A 22,525-nucleotide genomic window follows, 5' to 3' on the forward strand; every position below is an offset into this window, starting at 1 on the left:
AAAGGTAGAAAAACTGTAAAAGGAGCCAAAGCAGAAGTATTGAAAATTATGCTGAGGCTGGAATTGCAACTGCTCTTCTCTCCTTCACTTATTCCATTGTAGAGGCACCTCATTTCCTCAAAGGGGAAATGGGATCTTCATTAAAGACAGCATTTCTCTCCCCTCAAACAAAACCTTTCTGTTAAGGCTTGGCAGTGGGGAGGACATCACACACCCTCATAGCAGCAGATACCTCCTGCCTCCCTGAATGAGGCAGCTCACCCTCTCTTTCCTGATAAGCAGCCACTGCTAATATGTCCTTCTTAAAGCACCATCTTTGAGCTTAACACCCACGAACACACCATTGGGTAGACACGGAATCAGTGACAGCAGCTCCAGACTTCGAGGGCCTGAAGTCTGCAATAAAAACATGTCAAAATGAATTCCAGTGGCAGCATAAATGACTGAGAGCTGATAGCATTCACAGCGCCAAGAACAGCGCCCTGCACAGTGCCATGACCACAGCGAGGTCTGTCCCTCTGAGGGACGTTAATGTTCTGTTGGAGTGCCCTTCTTTTGCACTGTGTAAGAGATAACTTTTAACTTCAAGTAAGTACCAGTGTGGTTCTCAGTGACTCAACAGAAATGACTAATGTCTCATTGCAGACTCACATGGAATCGCATAGTGAACCCCATCTTCCATTGTGTGTGCCACACGGCCCTCAAAGCACTCTTAATTACAGGCAGACTCCCCTTGCAAGCGAAGCAAGTGAACAATAGGGTTGATTCTTTGTCTGTGTTGGCTCGTGTTTTGGCTTTCTCTCCATCCAGAAGCTTCAGGGGTGGGTGCAGCCCTCACCCAAATGGTAAGCTGTGCAGTCTCAGAGCCTCACCACCCAGCCCAGGAGCACACTGTCTGATGCCAGCTCCCCCATTCCCCCGCTAGCCCTGTCCCTGAGGGACACACACCATACACGTCGGATCCGGGTTTGGTCTCAGTTCCTTAGGAAGCACGGCCGATGCAATCATTCTGCTCCCCTCTCTGCCCACATGTGTGTCACCCCCCTGCCCCACAGTCCCTTTTGAAACCCCTGAGCCAAGCTCAGCAGCATTTGACAAATTCCTCACAGATAACTGCCTTCTGACAAGCTTCATGAGTACTGGCAGCTGGCTACCAGAGAGTGGCACCCAAAATCAGTGCTCCCGCCGCGGGAGAGGCTCAGCTGTGACACACGCTGCTTGGCAGCAGGCAGCACACGTGGAGCACCACATCTGGCAGTGTCACAGGGGCCAGCTGGATTTACCCTCATCTTGTGGCCGGCTGTTGATTGGGTGATGCTATGGAGAGGGGTGTCAGTGCAAGGGGAGCCGGCAGCTTCTGGGGTGAGGCTGCACAAGCTGCGGTGTGGAAGGGGGGTGAGGGGATGTGAGAACAAGAGACTCCATGTGTCAAACTGAGCGTGAGTGAAGGCATTGTGGTAAGTAAAAGATGTAGGAAGAGGAAAAGTCACTGATGAACAAACCCTGCAAGCCGCAGCACACACATGCTCCAAGCAGGGACCTTTTCCAGAGGAGGTGTGATCAGTAAGTCAAAAGTTGGATAGATTCAGGGTAGATGGGAGAAACCCTGCTTTATCCAGGAGAGGAGGTCCAAGCATTACTCTTCAGAGCCAACAGTGGGCAGATGGGTGAACTCCTCTGCATAGTGGCTGGGTATGACAGAAACTAGGGGTGACAGGGATTATGGTTTCATTTGGTTTTCTGATGAGGAGGCTTTGAGTGCATGGGATCATGCAGGACTTGGCTCCTGGACATCTGGATGGGGGGGGGTGTTTAACATCTTCTTGCTTCTCTAGAGGAGTATGCTGATTGTAAGTGCTCTGCTACTTTTTCTCATCTACCTCAAGCAAAGAATTGCACTGTGCTCAATAGCTGCAACACTAAGGAATGGGCCAGGAGAGATACCTTTAACGTTCGTGAACTGTTCTGGGTGGGAATGTAAGGTAAACCATTGGAGTGTGTTTACTGGCCACCACACTGCTAAAACTACCTTCTGAGGGGTTTTGAGCTTTTTGTGTGAGTTATTGACAGGGGCCAGTAACCGTCTGCCAGCCTTAGAGAGCACAAACATCTTGTTTTAGGTTCAGCAGTTTCCTTCGGGCTGTGCTGCCAATATACCTGCACTGTGTGTTGTAGGAGATGCAGCTGAAGTGTGAAATGACACAGTACAGACAAGGTCAAATTGGTATTTGGCTCATCCTCCAAGCCTGATAATGAATGTATGAACAGTGAGGATCTGGGGGAGTGGAAATTATTGTATTATAAAATGGACCAAAGCCACCAGTAGAAAAATGCCATTTTTACAACATAGCATCCTAGCTACTGACTTACTGTTCTCAAAAGAGGGTTTGACAAATAAATCCTAGCATCACCTGGGAACATCTGACTTCTTAAAGCCCCTTCTGTCGGGCTTTTGGTGCAGAAAGCAACTTGGTTTCACTGGCTGATTGACAAATGTTCTGTCTCGTGGGAGACGGAGATGATGTGGTTCATTTTTGTTGCTTTAGATCTGTCCAACAGCTGAGGACTCATTGTTCATGAGAGGCTTTTGACTCATCCTAAGTCCCTGACAAAGGTGGCTGGAATCTTGCCTTAGTGGATCTGCTCTTCAGAAACAGATGCTGACCTTCAGCCGTTGCTTATCTGCCCAGAGGGCTCTCACACATTCCCCACAGCTCCAGATTTTCATGTTGTCTTCTGGTTGTTCCATGTCACTGCGAGGTTTGGGGGAAGTGCCATCCAGAACCCTGTCAGTGACATGGGACGTAGCCAGCAGAGCTGACACACAGCTTCCTGAATGTGTAGTTCTGCTTGCAGTGTAACGGGAAAGATGGGTGCTACAGGGGGAGAGAATGCAGACCTCAGAGAGGGTATGGGGTCATCTGTGCTGTATAGCTTCACACTACAGGACAGCAAACTTCATTTGCTCCCTACAGCCTTCAGAATACAATGTGAGTGCTTGCTCCATTCCTCCACTGTGTGCAGATTCCCTGGCCAAAACACTGGGAGGTACATTGTAGGCAAGCTTTAAGAACAGGAGGAGAAGGGAGGAGAAATAGAGAAAAGACAGGCTAGGTTTTGTCAAGACTTGTGTCGACCAGGAGGCAGTCCTGTTTTCCCCCTGTGATAGGGTGGCATTTACAAACAGCATTTGTAACTCTAGGCAGCAAGCACTTCCGTGAGCTCCCCTCATTACAGAGACTGGCCCACAGTGCAGTCTTCATGCCAAAAGTCAGTGTCAAGGCCCTGATCCCTTAGGTCTGTCTTAGTGCACGGCTTACTCTTTAGAAGGGAGATGATAAGAAAAATCTTAATCCAAGAGTCCTGGACAAACCTTCCTCAACAAAGTGCATACTTGAGGGCATGGCAGACACTTGGCTATTGGTGCCTGACTGCCATGGTAGAGGAGAGTAGCCAGAGTACACCCCAAAATGGAACATTAACATCCTTCAGTACCTCTGTGTAAACCTTTTGTTTTCATGGTCTCACTACAAATTTCTCCTGCTTGAAAGTCAAGTTAAAAAGTTTGAAATTACCAACAAAAAAAACAACCCCAAAACCCAGGTCCTGACCCCCCCTTATGCAAACACAGTGCTCTGAGTTCAGGGTCTGATGTGATGTTGGTATCAGGTACCGCTCTGCTGTCAAATGAGCTCCATCATGCTGCAAACAACTGAGCACGGCAGGTTCTCACTCAGAAGTGGTGTAAGGGCAGGGTGGGAGTCCTGCCAAGTCCTGCTGGCTGGCAGGAGGAGCGCTTACAGGTCTGCAGTCAGAGCAAGGAAGAAGCGGACCACCTGAGGGCTGCAGGAGAGACGCATGTCAAAACGCCTCGGTACAACTTTGAGTGCTGTTCCAAGCACAGCAGGACTCACTGACATACGGGGCACCATGCAGGTGACTCCCCCAGCCAAAGCGGGCTGCTGTGTGTGTGTCTCGGGGTCAGGTGGAGGAACAGGGAAGGAGCTGGGGACTCTCCAGGACTTATTTGGATGTTTTCTTGCTTATTTGATTTTGCAATATGCTGTGTGTTCACAGGCATGTACAGTGGCTCCAGCGCTAACCATAACGGTCCCTCACCAGGTATATTGCCACCTCCTCACGACATCCCTTCAAGACAGCATCCACTCGACTCTACCCTTTCCAGCCCACATCACCACCAGTCACCGTTGGAGAGTGCCAGGGATGGGTATGTGTGTGAAAGATGATAATGAATAATTAATTGTGTATTTTACTTCGTATGGATGCTGTTCCAATGGAAAACACTGGCCCAAACTGATTCTGTTTGGTTTAGAATCAGAATAATCTAGTTTTAAAGAAACCTCAGAAGGTCACGTCATCCATCCTCTGTGCAAAGCAGAGCAAACTTCGACTTTATTATCAGGTTATTCAGGGCTTTGGCCTTGTTTCTCCATAGCATGCAATTGCATTTAGGTTCTGTTTTTTCTTTATTCTTCCTTGGTGACTTCTGACAGGTTTGGATAGGTGCAGATAATTTTTCTCAGCTCAAAGGAGAACTCTCTCAAAGGGGAAACCCCCAGACCATGACTCAGGAATAAGGCAGTGTTCACCTTAGTAAGACTTAGTGTCAGAGCAGCAAGTTTTCTCACTTCCTTGCTCTCTGATAAGATTTTCTGTAACACATTTCTCAACAGTGGGCGTTAATCAGCGAGATCCTAAGTAGGGAAGAGTGTATTATCACTCTGATACATAGATTCTGTTGCTACAGTATGGATTGCATTGCATTGCTACGGTATTTCACATTTCTAGAGTACCATTTGCTCAAGGATATCATAACGTCTCAACAGTAAAGAATCTCTGTAAGCCACAAAATTATGCTCTAATCTTTTTGGTCAGGCTTTTTTTGGCACCTAGCCTCATGTAAATTAAACATCAAACTTACAGTATTATTTCCCAGCACCTGGGACAGGGAGGGGACTCTGATTTGGCTTTACTGATGGGAACCTGCGATACAGAGAGATTCAGGGATTTTCATTCCTAAAAATACTTTGGGGTTCTTTACTGAATACAGCAACTGAATGTAGAGTTTTCCCATCCTAGTCCTGTCACTGACCCATCCCCCTTGTAACAACCTTAGCTTCTGTACCCTGTTCCTCAGTCAGCCATCTCTTTTGACCTATGCCAGTAGCAGGTACCAGTGCTCCCTCCCAGTGTGTGATGCTCACAGGAACGGACTCATCCTGTCCCTGTCACATAAGATGCCTATGCCCAGCCCTTTTCCTTCCCTGCCCTGCCACCCGCATTCCCAGCTTTGTATTTCCTGTTGGCAGACTCATGCCCATGGCGGAGTCATGGGCAACAGAAGGCATTGGGAATGCTATTTAGATGGAAATTACACTAGGTACATACAAAGCTTTCTGTAGTGGAGAAGGCAGTGAGCACAAATAGGAGGAATAGAGACAGTCCAGGGTGAAGGTAATCCATGAGCAGAATGGGACTACTTGAGCCTGGGGGAGTAGGATCCTTTCCTATCAGTCCTCCCCAGCGTGCTGCTCAGCTGTTCCCCCTTGGAGTTGGTTCCCAGGGGAGTTAAGGCAAAAAATTCCAGCGAAGAATAAAGTGAAGTAGGGATATATACTATGGGAAGGATTTAATAAGCTCTCAGGGAGGTGGATTTGTTTCTGAGGCACTTCACATCCAGGTGAAGTTCATAAGAAATGAAAGCAAAGACTTGACCAGACTGAGGGCAACAGTCTTTCAGTTTGAGGGGCCTGAAGCTCACTGATAAATTCTTGGTGCCCTTCATGTCTCCCTTCCAGAAACACCATGCTTGAGTGAGCTGAGTTTCTCACTGCGCTCCTGCTACAGCATTTTGAGCATTTGCTTAGACCAGAGGTGACGGCACCGTTGATGTCTGCTGTTTTCAGGTCTAGTGCAGTCACTATTCTTTCTCAGAGGACACAACAGTGCTGATTATCATCTCAGTGCCTATACACCTACGTAATGTAGAGTCTTTGCAGAAGCACCATAGTTAATATCCTGTGACAAAACGTAAGAGTGAAACGATAACGGATTTCTAACCGTGAACCAACCATCAGAAAATGGAGAGTGGCATGTATTTCTGAGTAGTTATTTTAAAACAGGCTATCTAGTTTCATGACATAATTACACGGAATTTTTCAGCATCTCAAATATCCTTTTTTAAACTCAAAATAATCCACATTCAGCATCGTCATACCCAGTCCAAGATCCTTTTCGCTGTCTCTAATTGTTTATGCTTACATTATTAATGACTGCTGAAATAAAGCCCACGCATGACATTTCAATTGCAAGTAGAAAAACTTAGTGTGAACTAATAGGCCTCGAATTTCATTTTGCACAGTTTTGTTTAAGGCATTCATCCAGTTAACTGGGCAAAATCACTTAATAATCTAATATTTGGAGCCACTGAATTGTAGAACTGTTACGCTTTTGCCAGTTCATAGCAGTATGCCATTACTCACATGAAATATATATGGCCTACAATAGGAAAGAAACACCCACCACTGCCTTCCTTCATATTAGCTGCTTTCTGGCACACACAGAATGTTTTGCCTCATTTGTCAGCTGTCTCAGCATTCATGTTTAAGTAAATGCAAAGAATTTCTATACTGTGAATCAGCCCGATGACAAGCCTGGATTGCATAGTTTCAGTCTGTGGAATGAACCAAATGATCACTATCAAGAAATCTAATTACTGAGTCATCAAATATGCACGATGCCAAAAACTACATGAAGCAGAGTACAAATAGTGTACTCCAGTTTGACATAAGAGTCCGAATTTGATTTAAAGGGGTTTTCTTCTTCTTTAAAAAAAGCCCTCTGTTATACCACCCTTTGCCAAAGTCAATACCAAGTGCAGCAGTCAATTTTCCAAATGGTTTGCTAAGACATTTAAATAGTTTGACAAAATTATCTAATTCACTTGAAAATGTTCTAACAAAATCTGACTTCATTACCAAATGTATTTATACTGGCTTTATACAATACAGAGTATTTTCTCAACTTCTGGCATGAGGTCTATGCTAGACCACAATTTTTACTCATATTGATACTAATTAAGCTAAAAGTGTGTGACTGAGAAATATTTTGGCACCCCGAAAGTGGGTTTGTCATAATCCAGGTTTAAATATACATTTAATTTTTATTTCAGGTAGCAAAGGTTTATTTTAGCATTTCTTGTAGCCCGTGCCATGTGTAATGTCTAACCCAGTTTCATTTTGCCCATTGCAAAAATAGTCCAGTTTGATTTGTAGCAGAACGAAGACAGAAAAACAGCTTTTGGTATTAAATCTTAGGTGAATGTTGCACTTGGCTTGCTTTCTACTATTTTGTTAGCTGTTACTATCTAAGTCATTTTAAAATGTGCTTAATTTCAAGTGTAAACCATCTCTGTAAATTCCAGTTTAGACTATTTAGTGTGATAAATTATCAGCTTAAATGAAACTGATAGGAATAAAGTTAAGTGAGGTTGAGTGGTGGCACCAAGTTAGGGATTTGCACCAATTTAGCTTAATGACCTAACAAGGTCACTTTGTAGGGTCTGAACATGGTCCCTCTATACGGGACTGAGGCCCTCTGTCACTTGTGTTGCCCATAACAAACAGCACTTATGTTCTCCAAGAAGCTGGGGGTACTGACAAATAATCACTGTATCAGGAAGGTTGATGTGACTCCAAGGGAAAGGAAAGTGAAACTATTTTTTATATTCCATTTCTGCTCTGTAAACACAACAGTAAATGAAGAACAAGGGGGATTAAGACATCTGCGATGTCCATAGGTGATGATTAATGACAGCTCTGAATCTAATCTTGTGATTCTTTAATATAAGGGATTAAGCAATCAAGGTTAGAGGAAGGAATTTACACACTCTCTTTTGCTGGGGTTCTCACCAGCTAACTGTAACCAGCTCAAACTATGTTCCAGACCCCCCTGAAGAGCCACTTAACCTATACAAAAATCACAAGAAACAGGATTTAGGAACAATCAAGTGAAAAGAGATATTTTAATCAGGCTGCTTAAACATCAGTTTTGTTTGCTTGCTACTTAGCACCTGTTAAGTCAAATACCATAGAAATACTTTAATGTAAAGAGTTCTCTGTTAACAGTTTAGTCCTTCCTTTCTCTTTACATGAAGTAACAGCAGGTACACGGAGCTTCCCTTCTTGCTCAGCCAGAAAACACCAGATTTGAAATTCCCGATACGTTTAAGGTTGAAAACAAATACATAAGATAAAATCTCGGTGTGTTAAATTTGTGTATACAACTGCCATGTTACACATTGGCAACAAGAGGCTGTAAGCCAGCTCTTACCCCTGTCTAAGCCCTTGTAACACACATTGCCAGGGCCCCCTCAGGTGCCTCCATTTCAAAGCAGAATGTGGTCCAGCCCCCTCCACCTGCTCTCAGTGAGCTGCAGAGCTGGGAGATGATGACAGCATATAAAAGGTTTGGTGGGTGCTTGCTCATCAGGTGAGACCACACTCAGACTGTGGCTGTAAGAGTTCCAGTGCTCTTTTCAAGCAGCCAGTTTTCTGAAGCATGACTGTTTTTGAGATAAGATTTAAGAAATCACCCCAAAACCAGTAAAAGAAATGGGGGAGATTCTTTTCTATGCTATCTCATAGAATCATAGAATAGTTAGGGTTGGAAAGGACCTTAAGATCATCCAGTTCCAACCCCCCTGCCATGGGCAGGGACACCTCACACTAAACCATGTCACCCAAGACCTCATCCAACCTGGTCTTGAGCACTGCCAGGGATGGAGCATTCACAACCTCCCTGGGCAACCTATTCCAGTGCCTCACCACCCTAACAGGAAAGAATTTCTTCCTTATATCCAATCTAAACTTCCCCTGTTTAAGTTTTAACCCATTACCCCTTGTCCTATCACTACAGTCCCTAATGAAGAGTCCCTCCCCAGCATCCCTATAGGCCCCCTTCAGATACTGGAAGGCTGCTCTGAGGTCTCCACGCAGCCTTCTCTTCTCCAGGCTGAACAGTCCCAACTTTCTCAGCCTGTCTTCATATGGGAGGTGCTCCAGTCCCCTGATCATCCATCTCCTTGAACTGGCAGAATCCAGGCCAGGTAGGAAAACATGTTTGTATACCTAATTCTCATTACTTTAAGAGACGGGTGTTATAACTACTTACGTCTAACTTCTATTAATCTTTAAGTTTGTGGGCTCACATAAATAAGTTGAGTAGCAACTCATGGCATGTTGCTAGAACCTTTGTAGGAAACAAACTTTTACTCTCTAGAAGTACTCTGGAGAACTAAATACCTCCACAGTTCTTATAACAGTTCCTAGGACCAAGGAGATACATCATTCATTCATTGTGGATTCCGCTGGAGAATACTCTTCATTTATAATAGAATACACAAGTCAGTGTTTTAGTCTTTCTTTCAAAAGCACTAAAACCAATAACAAGAAACAGATATCTCTGACAGCTGAAAACATTTTCAATGGAGGAAGCCAAGAACCCATCATAATTTATCTCAGTGTTATGGATATGAGCACGCAAAAGGGGCATCAGTACATCTGTCCAAAGAAAGAACAATGTACAGGTGTGGAGCTGAGGTTCATGTAACAAAGAAACTCAGTAATTAAAAGCATCTGGTTTCAAATCCCAATTCATTTATCTCATTGTAGAAAATGTGATCAGAATTCATTTATAATCATGTCCAGATAGGCCTATACAGTTTCCACCTCCCCCTTAAAGCAAAATTAGCATTAGCATAGGCTTGCTTCAACAATACATGGTTACGAATAACTTAGTGCTTGATCGTGGGGTAAAACAGTGTTTGGCCACCGCAGAAATAGGCAGACATGTATTTCATTTGTGTTTCTAAAAAGGCTGGACTGACATTCATTAGAGCACCTTCATCAGTTTATCTCGAAGCTGTAAGCAAAGCTCTCTTAGAGTAAGAAATAAGACAGCTGCAGAAGAAGGTGGGAGGTTAAAGGAGGTGGTCAGAGTAACTCAGAAGGCATTTAGTATGGATTCAGCCACAGCTCTTCCGCATCGTGTTAATGATGTTAGCCATTACTGGTTTTACCTGTAGTGAAATTTACACTTAACATCTGTAAAGCTGATTTTTTTTTTTCTTTTTTCTTCATATTTTGTTTTACTCTCTAAGCAAAACTTTGCAGTTAGGTGCAGACCCTATACACCAAACGCAGTAATTTATCACAGTAGAGCAAGTGGTTCGGTTATTTTAACACCTCCCACTATTTGGTATGTCGCCTTTTAGACTGTAAACTTGAAGGAAGCAGACATTAGTTACCTGTACAGCACCTACCTGCACCTGGAAGCATCCTGCTGCATATTTGCCAGGGAATAATGACCTGAAATGACTGAAGTAAGATAGATCAGTCAAGCATGCAGTGCATGCCGGATAATACGGAGTAGATGATACCTGTGTTTGATTGCATGTCTTTGTAGTTGACTTCCTGGCAATCACTTGAACCTAAGGCAGTGCTCTTTACTGAAATCCATTTGATGTTTCTTTGACCACATTAATAAGGATTTTTTACATTTGAAATCTATTTTCCTGCTAGATTGTTAATAAGTTTTCAAATTTCCCTTACAGTGGCTTCCACTGTAGTGATTCATCAGCTTCATTTCAAAGATGATTGAACCCACCCTTATGAATAAAAATGTCTTTTAGATGGGCACGGCTCCCATAGTGATCACTATGATAAACTGCTCTGCAGAAACAGCACATACCAGGTCAGAACAATCAGGAGATATTCATGTAACAGAAGAAAATGTGTTTGTGTATATGAGTTTGTGTAGGTAATGAAACGCATCACGAAATACTGAGTTATGTTTTACACTTAACTACACTCTTGCATGTGTAGATGTTAGAAAAGACTGTGAGTATCTCAGAGAGTCATTCTGTACCATGCAGAAAGCCCCTGAGTGTACCAGGAAAGGACCCCTTTGGCTCCTGTGTTATTTTGAACCCAAAGCTGGTTTCATATCACTGTTACTGGTATTATTAAAAGCATTCTAAAGCAATTAAATGACCTAAGACTCTTCAGTCACATTACAGGTCCAGTGGATAGTGTTCTCTAGAATGTTTATGAAGCCCTTCTTATTCCTCATCGCTACTAGCTCCTGCACTCATTTGACACTGCTCAGAGTGTGGGTGGGGGAAGATGTAGAACTGTATTCAAGTGATGCAAGACAGTATTCTGAATGAAAAATAGTATATTGTGTTTATCTAGAAGCTAAGGAAAGGCTGTCATTGCCTCAGTCCTACTTTAACGATGAAACACGCAGAGATGTGTCAGTGCATTAGTAGCAGCGCCAGGGATAGATCCCGAGTGTCTCAACAGCAGCCACCTCTTTGAGCTGGCCATGAGCAGAGGGAGAACAGAGAAAACCCGAAGCACAACAACAGAAACAGTGTCGTGTCTTGCAGCCATGGAGCAGAGACTGAGGCCTTGTCAGAAGGGCAGCGTGTCACAGCCCAGTGACTTGTTTGCTCAGTGTTTATACAAAAGGGTAATAAAACGCAATGATGCCCGGCAAGGTGATCTGCCTTGAAGGATTTATTATATATCAGGGAGTGGGGGGAAAAGGAGAAAGGAAGAAAGAGGGAGAGAAGGAAAAGATTCCTTGCATTCCAGAAACGTAGCCAGAGGCACCTGGCAGTGATTAGTGCAAAGGTTCACCGGGCTTCAGATAGAGTCCGGCTTACAGAAAAAAGGGTAAAGAAAGAAGTGAAGGGTATAACTGTTTCCTGAGCATGTGCTGACAGAAATTCCCGGAGGGCAAGACCCAGAACAGAAACACGTGGCAAGAGATTGGGCGCTATCCAGAGACCAGATTAGCGGAGCTTTACACATCATTTTTAATATTATGGGAAGAGATGAAAATCAGTGCTCACTTTTTTCTTTTATTTTTCCCATTAAAAACCATAATCTCCTGGTCCTGGAACTGAATTGGACTTTCTCACAATATACATAACTATAATGCCTGCGGGAGAGGTTTTATGAATGAAATGGTCGGAGTGCTGGAGTTTAGGGTAGAACCTGGTTTCATGGAAAACCTCAGTATTTGTAACTAGCTGCAATGCTGCACAAGTCAAGATAAAACACAGAGCCGGTTTGCTTTGTGCTTCTTACCCTCATGCTTTATGTATACTTTTCCTAATCACATGAGTTAAACATAATTCTCATAGTCAAGATTGTTTGATACAATGACGTGCTATGCTATGCATGAGAACTGTATTAGAGAATGGTCTTATAACCCAAAATATACCAAAACTATTTGAGATAAGGGACAGATGTTTTTCAGCCTGGATTTGGTCCTGTTTCCACTGAGCCCAATGAGATATGGGTTGAGGTTCTTTGTCTAGCTGAGGAATCTGCCAGTCAAGCCATCACATCATCAAAAAAAGAGTCTTTCTATTGGAAACATCCCTATCTTAGATATTTCTGGTTTGCAGCTACACTTCATTCCCAGCTAGTATTCAAGACTCTTGGTTTGCATTTATTTTCATTATTTTACAATTTTCAGTTCCATTCAGTATTTAATAAGTAACTATCCTGTATGTAGGGTTTGGCCGTCAAGAGATGATCAACTAGATCATGAAAAGGCTCATCTTAAATCAGCTCAAAATCTGCCTTTACAATTTCTTGCTCTGTGTTCTAGGAATAGCTCTTGAACAAAGACTGTCTAAAGCAAAGCCTAAATCTGTCTGTTCCTCAGACTAAGTTCTGTGGGTGAGTACAGAAGACACAGCTGGATATCTTGTCAGAAAGCTCAGAAAAGTCAACGTGGATATGTATTTTTTGGTTCTTTATGTGGCAGTAATACTAGAACAAGACATTTGCTGTGCATTGTGAAGGTACACAAATTCTGATACATCTCTGCCTGCTTCAGGAAGCTGAAAGTGGTGGCAGGATAAGTAGTCCTAAAAGAAAGGAATGGTCTTTCAGATGTCTTTTCTATAGACCACTGCTAGCCCATGGCACACCTAGATAGTTCCTTCACATGGACCTTACTTACCAGTTAGTATGAACTTTCACTGTCCAAAATACATTGTTAAAACATGACCACAAGAAAATTCATGTAAAAGTCTTACTTGGATTCCGTTTGAGATTCCTAAAGGCATACACTTTATAGAATGAGAGAAGACAGATGAATTTCTATGTTTTGACTTTTCCTTTTCTCTTTGAAAAAAACCTTCTGTTAAGATCAAGTTTCCGACTATTCCCATTGATGTGAGTGACAAATACTTTGTGGTAGAGGTGAGGAATTGGCTCAGTGTCTATGTCTAACACTTGGTTTAACGACGCACCGTGGGCAGTATCCCATCTGACTTCAAGAGCTGCCTTTAGGAAGCTGAGTGTTTGAAGACAGTGTTTAGCATGGTGCAGAATGTGCAGTCTCATGGACAAGGTATGTTACCAAGTTAGGATCAGTTGTTCCAATAGTTTTCTGTCAGTTGTATGGCTGAAGGTATTATAGAAACAAGATTTTTCTAATTAGTCCCCTTACTTAATTGTCTGCTGATGCATCCTCAGGAGAGGAATGCATTAGCTTTGCAATTCCACCTGAAATCGTAGGTCCCTCAAGACTAGTATTATGTCTTCAGCGCCATCCTACACATGGTGCTTCAAAGGGAGTTTGAAAAAAACCCACAATACCTGGTCAATCATACGAAGTTGCATGATGAGTGAAGAGAGAGAATTCCTCTCTGCCTCCTTGGGCGATCAGTTTACATCCTGAAGCACAAGATTTGATTACCCCTTGCTTAGCATGGAAATATTGGTTTTGGCCATTAAATTATTCAGTCCCTTTTTAAAAACTAGGTATTTTGTTTGATTCCATGCCTTCCTGTGGCTATGAATGCCACAGACCGGGGCATGCTGTGTGAGCTAAATGTTCCTTTTGTTTCAAGCCGACCTGCTTCTCTCTGTGGTGCATGCCCTGTTGCTCCCGTTTCTTGGACACAGTGGAGAGGAGGCTGGCTCCTCCATAGCACCCCTGCAATCTGAAAAACTGCAGTTTAAATACTCTTCTGTCAGTGGCATGCTCCTAGTTGGGCAGTTCTACTTTAAAAGAAAACCCTGTCTTCCTATTCCAGTATGTCTTGAACTGGTTTTAACTCTCGTGATAACTTTAATGCATCAAAACTGAACTGGTTTTACCACTCTGTGATAAACAGTCCTTAATAAGAACTGCATCCAACTGTGCAGTTCCCTTTCTGTTACTATTGCTCAAGAAAGCTGTGCCTTATTCCTACACGACTGCTGTTCCCAAAGATACTGTACATTCAAGCCCAGCCAACACATGTAAGGAACACAGGCTGTTTGGTGACCACCTCTCTGGATGACAGGGATTGAGAAGTACCCACTGTCATAAAGTCACCAAAATGGGTCTTCAGGTGGAAAAGCTTTTCTACTTGCATCAAATGTTACAGACAGCAAATTCGTGAGCAATGGCAGTTCCATCAGTAGGCAACTGGAAATCTGCTGGATTCAGTAAGGGTTTGTTAGTAACTTCATTAGTGCCTGTAGCAGCTAATGGAGAGGAACAAGGTGAATGCATGGTTAACAGCTTACCTTTCACATAAGGGACATATGGTTTCTGATACTAGAGTAGTAAAAGCCTTGCAGTGGGTTAGTTTGTTGTTTGAGTTACTCAGTGTTTTATCACGAAGCATCCTTGTAAGACAGGGTTTCACCAGTCCAGCTACGTCAGCAGTGCCAGTAGTCTGTAAGAACTGTTGATTCCTTTTAGCTTAGTCACAAAGTTAGGGACATAGCAAAAAGATTTATGCTCCTGAACAGAAATACTCCATTTAACCCTGAATCTGATGAATTAAGGAAGGATAAGGAGGTTTTTTACATGTGTGTGAGAGTATTCATTTGTAAATCTCTCTCTGTAGCTATATATAGGCACAGATATATATTAAAAGGCCCCCAAAGGACCTGCAAATTGAGTGAATTATACCAGTTACAATTAAAGTAAAATATATGCTATATATTTATTATTAATATCCAAACCAAAGCAAACTGTGGTTGTAGTACAGTATTAACAGGAAATATCCAGCCTATTAGTTAGTGAAACGTATCTGCCTGAGCTACTGCTTGGGAATTTTTAATGTATCCAGCTGAGTTCCTGGTTTAAGTACTTTAGAGTTTCTTCTTCACAGAAGGCATCTCCTTTTAAACTCTTTTCTCTTACTAATGCATTATCTCTTTATTGTGCATCAGGAATGATTCCTCCTCTCTTTTAACAACCTGAGTATCACAGCAACCTAATTAGTAGGCAGATATTCAGAGGGAATTAAAAACATGGCACTGGGAACTGGACAGTTAGCTGATGAAAAACTCCCTCAGAGCGTGCCAGTGCACATTCACACATGCATACACTTCATACATCGTATTTTAGGGACCAGCTTGAGCTGTGGGCATTGTGATGACAAATCTAGCCACTCGTGCTAATTTCTCCTGAGCAAAGCTCTTTCCTGGCTAGAAACTCTGCCTTAACTTCTGGGAAACAAGTTAAATTCCCTCTTCGGGAGAGACTGAGCAGAATGGGGTAGATTTTACGGTGACCTGCTCAACTGCATGAAACTCTTCCAGCGATGTCAAGTGTTACACAGCGCTTTCAGGGTTTCAGCTCAAGTTCTTGTGCTACAGGCAGCTCCTAGGATACTGGCTGCCCGCAGACAGCAATGTTTGCTGAGCTCCAGCGAGTGACAGCAGTGCCGAGCTAGCAGCTCTGCGCGGCCGCTCAGCTCACCCCTCTTGCCTCGCATGGGGAACCTCACATGCTCTTAACCTGCCATTCAAAAGGCTTTGAGGCACAGACACTATCACAACTTTGAGCTCGCACACAGGAAAAACAGGGATGCAAAACAGAGTGAATGGGGAGAAGCGCTGCTTTGAAAATAACACTAAAACCTGTTAAATTCTCACATGGGTAAGATTTCAACTGCCTCTGGGAGCGGTTAAACTGGGTAGGGAAGCTGGGATTTTCAGTATTTCCACAGCCAGACACCTCAAATGTACCATTTTTGTTTGGCATGTCAGATGTTTGGATAGGATATAAAAATGGGCTTCCTCGAGCATCCTTGCAAACAAAGCACTGGGCAGCGAGCCGCCTGGCAGGCCTCTGATGGGGTGCTCATTTCCCAGCAGTAGCCGGGACAAGACATTTCAAGAGAAGGCAGAGGAAACCCAACCCAGGCAGTTGCAGAGTATTTGCTCACCAGAAGTATTTTCCTCTCTCATTCAGAGTGGTTTCTGGCTCTCCAGGCCTTGGAGTTTTTAGTACCTCTTTTGTTTCTCTTTTAAATGCATGTGTGGTCATTATCCATATAAATGTCACTATCGTGATCTCTTTGAGCTATTATCTTTCCAATGAAAACAACTGCAATCTTTTTCATCTCCTTTCAGATAGAAGCATTTCCAGGCTCCTAAAGTATTTCTGGCGTGTGGAGGACAGTGTCTCCATGGGTGCTGCTTGAAGGGGCTGGTAACCATGCTGTAATCTGTGGTTGCGTTTTGCTGGCACCCACTTGCAGCTTCGAAAGAGCCCAGAGAGAGCAAAGGCTCTTCTGTAGGTCCCAGCAAATAATCTCAGCCCCATCTTCATGCAAGAGTTCACCACAGACACGCATCTGAGAGCATTTGCAGCAGATTCAGCTTGTAGCTGGGCTGCGCGACAGCTCGTTTGTGTTAAACTATTGCTCTACTGAGACCTCTGAGGAAAAACTAGAGCCACACGGGAGCTGACCTTAGCGTTTAGCTGCTACTCAGCACATAAACTCGGTATTTTCCCCCCGAGCATCTGCTCTTCAGATCCGGCCCAGGCTCCAGAGAGCATTTTCTGTCTCTGACCTGAAGAGGGCACAGGTGGCCCCTGCGTTCCCTTGTCCACGCTTAGCAACTCTGCAGCCTTTACAGGGCAAGGGCCATCCCAGCTCTGTTGTTGGGATTATTTTGCAGTTCTTAGGTATTTGGCTTGAAACTATCCTTGCCTTCAGCCATTTAAAAATACTGGCTGAATTCTTCAGTTTGGTTTGGGGATATTCAGAGTCTCTGTGGTTTCTATTATATGCCTTCTTTTCCTGTTTTGGGAGATGGAATTATTTCAGCATAGGACGGGCTTTGACTGGTTGATTTATTTAAGCCCCTTTTAATAGAGTGTCAGTGTGACAGCTTTTGGCAGTGTTCCTCTGCCTCTCCTGTTAAATTTGATTAAGCTGTTGTCACCATTAATTCACAGTTCATCTATATTTACCTCTTGAATGCTCCCATGGAGTGCTTAGCCCTAAGTCAAGCACAGCCTCACTCCCCAAGTTTAAACTCCGAGAAGCAGTTGCGCAAACCGGTGAGGAATTGCTATTGCAAATGGTGGTTTATGGTGTTGGAATGCCTTGTGCAGTGGTGGAGGAAGACACCTGTGAGAGATCTGATCTGGGTTTTAGTTCATTTTTAGTGCACTTGCAGTGCTTTTTGCTCAGTATTTCTTTCCAGCCCATGTATTATTTCCTTCCAGTGACACGTGTTAAAACATGCAGGGGTATTTTTATCCCTGCGCCTCAGGACCTGTACCTGTGAAGGTTCCTTTCAGCAGGGTGGCTCTCAAACACACAGGTGGTTTTTCTTGTGTCTGGATGTTCTAGCGCTGCCCAAAGATCTGCTGCTTATGTTTAGCAAAAGCTCCAGAGGCAGCAGAGCGTATACGGTGAATGTAGTGTCCATACAACCCACACATCTGACAGTGTAACGATGGGCTTTGCAGGGAAAGGCCACTTGTCACAGCTACGGCAGGAAGGTAAAAGTTCCAGCTTCTACCTATTTACTGATTTATAGGGTTAGTGTAATACAGCTCAAAAAGAGGCTTGTACATAAGTGCCGTCCCATCTTTGGTCCCATCTTCTGCACCATGCCACCTCTTTGGCTGTAACTGGCCAAAAGTCAGCTCTCTGGCAAAGGGCCTGTCCCGTCTGGGCCAGCTGCTGTAGCACCCCTTGGTGGGATGGTCATGTCGTGGCAGGCAGGAAGCACTGAAGGTTCTCTGCTCCACTGGTGGCAGATGCCAGGGACTTCACTGGAGCGGGTTGGTGAGGATCTTCCTCAGTGAGGAAGTCAGTCCTTGGTGAGGACCGCGCAAGGACTCAGTCTTCGGTGAGGACTGCCCCAGGGCTCCTGAGCTGGCCCCAGTCCCAGATGTCTGGTGGGGATTTTCCACCTCTCAGGTATAGCCACTTCTCAGGCTTACGCTGAGCAGTGCTGCCACAAGCAAACACTTACTCAGACTTTTCTTTAAAGGACGGTACCAATTGTTGCAGTTAAAGCTGTATTTCTAAGTCTAAAAACAATCCTACATGAGGAATAACTGAAGCTAATGCTTTTCTTTGTCGTGGCTGCAACTTGGGGGTAAAGCTTTACCCTGTTACAACTACGAAGACACTAAAACAATCTACTTGCATTTACTCACTTTATTTTCCACTTTTGTTTCCTGGACATGCATCTCAGCTCACAGAATTTTAACTGAAAGCTGAGCTGTGTTGAAGTTGCTTGCTGAGAAGTGGTGTCATTTTGATCCTGTCATTATGGCTAGTACAGGAGCTCAGTGGAAAGGAATACAAATCCTTTTCTGTTTCCTCCTAATGAAAACCTGAAAGCAGCACTACATCTGTTATCTTTCTTTTTCAACGTAATTTCTGCCTGCAAAATAGATGTTTCTATAGTCCTGTATTATGGAAATAGCACCTTTCAAGTATTTCATTTTCCCATATTGTGATGTGATATGTGAAGTTTTTCCGTCTTTTCTTTTTCTAGGCTTGCTCCCAACATAATCTCTCCACTTGTCAGCCCCCTGAAAGCATTAGTTCCACCTTCCCTATTGCAGAAACATGGTTCTCCGTCATCACACAGCCAGTCACCAAACGGGCAGCAATTTTCTGGAATACCAAATAAACCATACACGCAATTTCAAAACCAGTCTGTACAGCAGGGATCTCAAGGTAACTCTTCCCTCTTTTCTTTCTTTTCCTAATTTCTAGGTGGGGAGAAAGAATTTATTGCAGTTTTTGCATTTTTGGCCAATACTTATATATTGGCCGAAATATATGTTTTCTATACCTGTATACAACTATTAAGACACTGACAGCATTTCAGTGGGAACTCCAGTTTTTAAAGTGGCTTGATACGCACAGAGCAAAGCGTTTAGACCAGCTCATGCTATGATATGGTACCCCAACAGGGGAAGTTTCCCCACTGCAGATCTCTTGCACTTAGGTTTTTCAGTAGGTTGCTACTAGCCGTGCACCTCATCTGATCATCCAGATGAGATGAGGAGATGAGGATCGTCATCCAGCCTTCCATCAGCTTGGCGAGAGGGACTCTGCCAGAGCCAGAGCCATCTAGTCCCAAAATATACGGGCTGAAGGAGACCTTGGCAGTGTCCTCTCAGGCCACTGACAGTGATGCACTAAACATGAATTTAGAGAAATAGTTTGCTATTTGTTATTGGGAAGTTGAGCACCTGTGTTATTTTATACATCAATATGCCAAGGCACTGTGTACAGCTACAAAGTACCAGTGTGACTTGAGGACAGGAATGACAGCAGCTAAGCACTAAGCAGCTGTCCCACTGCTTAATTTAAACCATTTTTCAATCTGGATTGCTCAGCCTTTTTCATCGGGAGCTTATTTACCTATTGCAGAGTTGGGCTGTGGGAACTAAGTAATGGTTCTGCAGTTTCTGAAGTATAAATTAGCAAGAGATATTATTATCAAAGATACTTCCAGTGACAGGAGCTTGCATATTTGAGAACTCTGTTCTATAATCCAGATGGAAAGCTGCTTAAGTGTGGTAAATAGCCACAAGAAAGAAGCATGCAGGACATGTCTGGTTGCAAGAATAACCAAGCATGTAAGTTTATGCAGGCAGACAAGCAGTTTTTTGGGAACTTGTTTCACAGCTGTACTGTCACTTATATAAGGTAATTTTTGGCTGGCAAAGTATCACATGTGATCTATTTACCAGTGGGCACAACAGGTGGTTTGGTTTCTCTCAATAGATGCTAAGGGTAGGTCTGAAACCCAGGGCCTGAGCACAAACCCAGTGAGCAATTCATAGCTGTAGCGGGGTTCAGTATCCCAGCAGTTCCCTCAGACTTTCCTTCTCCGAGGCTCATTTTTGCTCTTTGGTTGGATTGTACTTAGTCTGAAAAGTTAAAGCGTATTATAGGAAACGATTTGTGCTGAAGGAAAAACTAACTCAACCTGATGCTCAACAGATTATTCAATTTAAAAAGATTAACTCTAAGGGAAAAGTGGCAGATTTATGATAGCGTATAATGATATATGATTATGTTACTATAATGAGCTAAATAACTACAAACCACAAGAGGAAAGTTTAGCAGCTCATTACTATGGCAGAAACAAATGCATAGACAGAACAAGTTTTGAACCACTTAAATAAATTGACTTTATTCCTTAAGAAAACCACATTTCCTTTTGAATGAATTGTTGCTTTCTAAGTGTTATGTTGTGCGGTTTTGAAAAAGCCATAATTTTCCACTTTGACCAAATGTTGAAGTATTATTATAAATTCATTATGGAAATGGTCAATCAAAAATCAATTTTGATTAACAGCCTTTGAAATGAGTTCATGTGTAACCTGTACTTAGCTGTACTGGCTCTATGTCTTTTTTTTGCATCTAATGGAATTTTTGCTATTCTAATGGAATCTAGTAATTTGTGAGTTTTGAACTGTTGGAACATTATATACATCTTTGTGTGGAACTCTGCATCTATCTAGAAGCATAGAAACACTGGATGTGAAATGTTTAGAAGACAGCGAGCTTCGTCGAGCTGGTAGCAGATATATTGATAATGAAAGAATAAGCTGATCTTACTTAAATGTTTAAACCTCGTTGTAGTAAGATCACATGGAAATTATTACACGCTGAAAGAATTTGGCAGGCAATGGAATCCTGTAGTTATTTATATCTGACATGACTTCTTGTCAGAAGTTTTATGGAATTTGAAAAGCTGAGATTTATTTGCACATACATGTAAATGACATGACAAAACACGATGGCATTTAATAGGCATATTTCAATTATTTGCTCATTACATCATTCATTTGAAAGCTGCTTGAAGTTTTCTAGGCTGTGCCTTAGAGAAACAGAGGCAGCCAGTGCACCGTGTGAAGTGGTTCACGGCAGCTTTTCTGTCACAAATTATTTCAAAGCAAATTTTTAACTAAATGTTATGTTTGGAACTCGGTTTATTCCTTTATTAACTGCTATATTTCTACATCTACTGTCCATAAACCATTTCATAGCGATCCCTTAAACTGACAGGACATTTAGTAAATTCTTCACTTGAAAATGAACCTCAGAAAACTTTTGATTGAAATCAAAACTGAAGGAAAACCTGAAATCCATGTGGAAAAAAAAATATTGGCGAAACACTGGTTGCCAAATGTGTATTACACTTCTGCGCTCCGAGAAGGACCAGGCTCTTTGCACCAGACAAGCCTTCTTGCTTACTTCATCTTAACCACTGAAGGAAGCCTTTTTCAAGAACTAGTAAAAACTGCTCCATGTTTAGTTTACTCTGATCCATATGTGGTTGTTAATTGAACCGTTAGTTATGGGATATTAATCATAATTCCTAATACTTTCTGTGTAAGCCACTTGAAGAAATCCAAAGGAACCACAACTAAATGGCATGAACCAAAAGCACCCTTGTTTCATACTGCACATTTTAGAGGTGTTATAAGTGCAGTAAGGCTCTGCCTTGTACTACATATGCAAATCAAACATTGTAGTGCCTGCGAGCAACAAGTTTCATTTCCTGTGGTTGTGTAAAATGAATGAAACCTTATCTGGCAAGAGCGGCTGTTGTTACAAAAGTCCTTGTGGTTGCTTTAACTCACATGGCCTTTCCATCTCTTGTCTAACTACTTTGGGGTTTGGGAACACTTAGTGCTTAAACTAGCTGGCAGTTTTCCCTTTTTAATAGTGTGAAAGATGTGTGAGGCTCAGCTCCTCTGAACAGCCCGACTGGCCTCTTGAGCCATGCCGTGCTACTGAAGTCCATCAAGAAGAGCCAACCTACCTGGTACCAAAAGAAACTCTCTGATTGTTCCCCTGAAGCAGTGGTTGGAATATAGAAAGTATGTAAGAAGTCATGAAAACAGTCTAACTGACATAGCAGCTCCCTGAGCCTGCAGTCCTTCAACATGGAGGCATGCAGTTTCAGTCACTCCAAGACTTATTTCCACCTTCCAGGATTAACATTCAGCTGGCTACATTTTGAAACACAGGTTTTAATACAACAAGAACAATTCTTCCTACCCAGCCTCTGCCCCTTTCTAATAGGGTCCCACTGTCTCATCATTTCTCTGAAGCTCATGGAAAAGGAAGCTTTCGTTATACTGCTGAGGTCAGAAGGATTAAAAGTCCCATTTTTAGTGCCATGGTTTGTTTTAC

At 43.0% G+C, this 22,525-nt stretch overlaps 1 protein-coding gene across 8 annotated transcripts in view; it reads left to right on the forward strand.

The window, feature by feature from the left end:
• The window catches only part of GLIS1 (GLIS family zinc finger 1), a 203,434-nt gene that overhangs the window by 174,804 nt on the left and 6,105 nt on the right, over nucleotides 1-22,525 (forward strand). For all 8 annotated transcript variants that reach the window (XM_057413554.1, XM_057413559.1, XM_057413557.1 and 5 more), the window contains 2 exons: nucleotides 4,078-4,228; nucleotides 18,858-19,042. In XM_057413554.1, coding sequence (XP_057269537.1) covers nucleotides 4,078-4,228; nucleotides 18,858-19,042 — 336 coding nt within the window. The remainder of the gene's footprint in view (nucleotides 1-4,077; nucleotides 4,229-18,857; nucleotides 19,043-22,525) is intronic.

Source organism: Pezoporus wallicus, unplaced genomic scaffold (genome assembly GCF_028554395.1).
Source record: "Pezoporus wallicus isolate ANWC-B61680 ecotype Strahan unplaced genomic scaffold, APGP_CSIRO_Pwel_v1 contig_13740, whole genome shotgun sequence".
NCBI classification, from domain to species: domain Eukaryota; kingdom Metazoa; phylum Chordata; class Aves; order Psittaciformes; family Psittacidae; genus Pezoporus; species Pezoporus wallicus.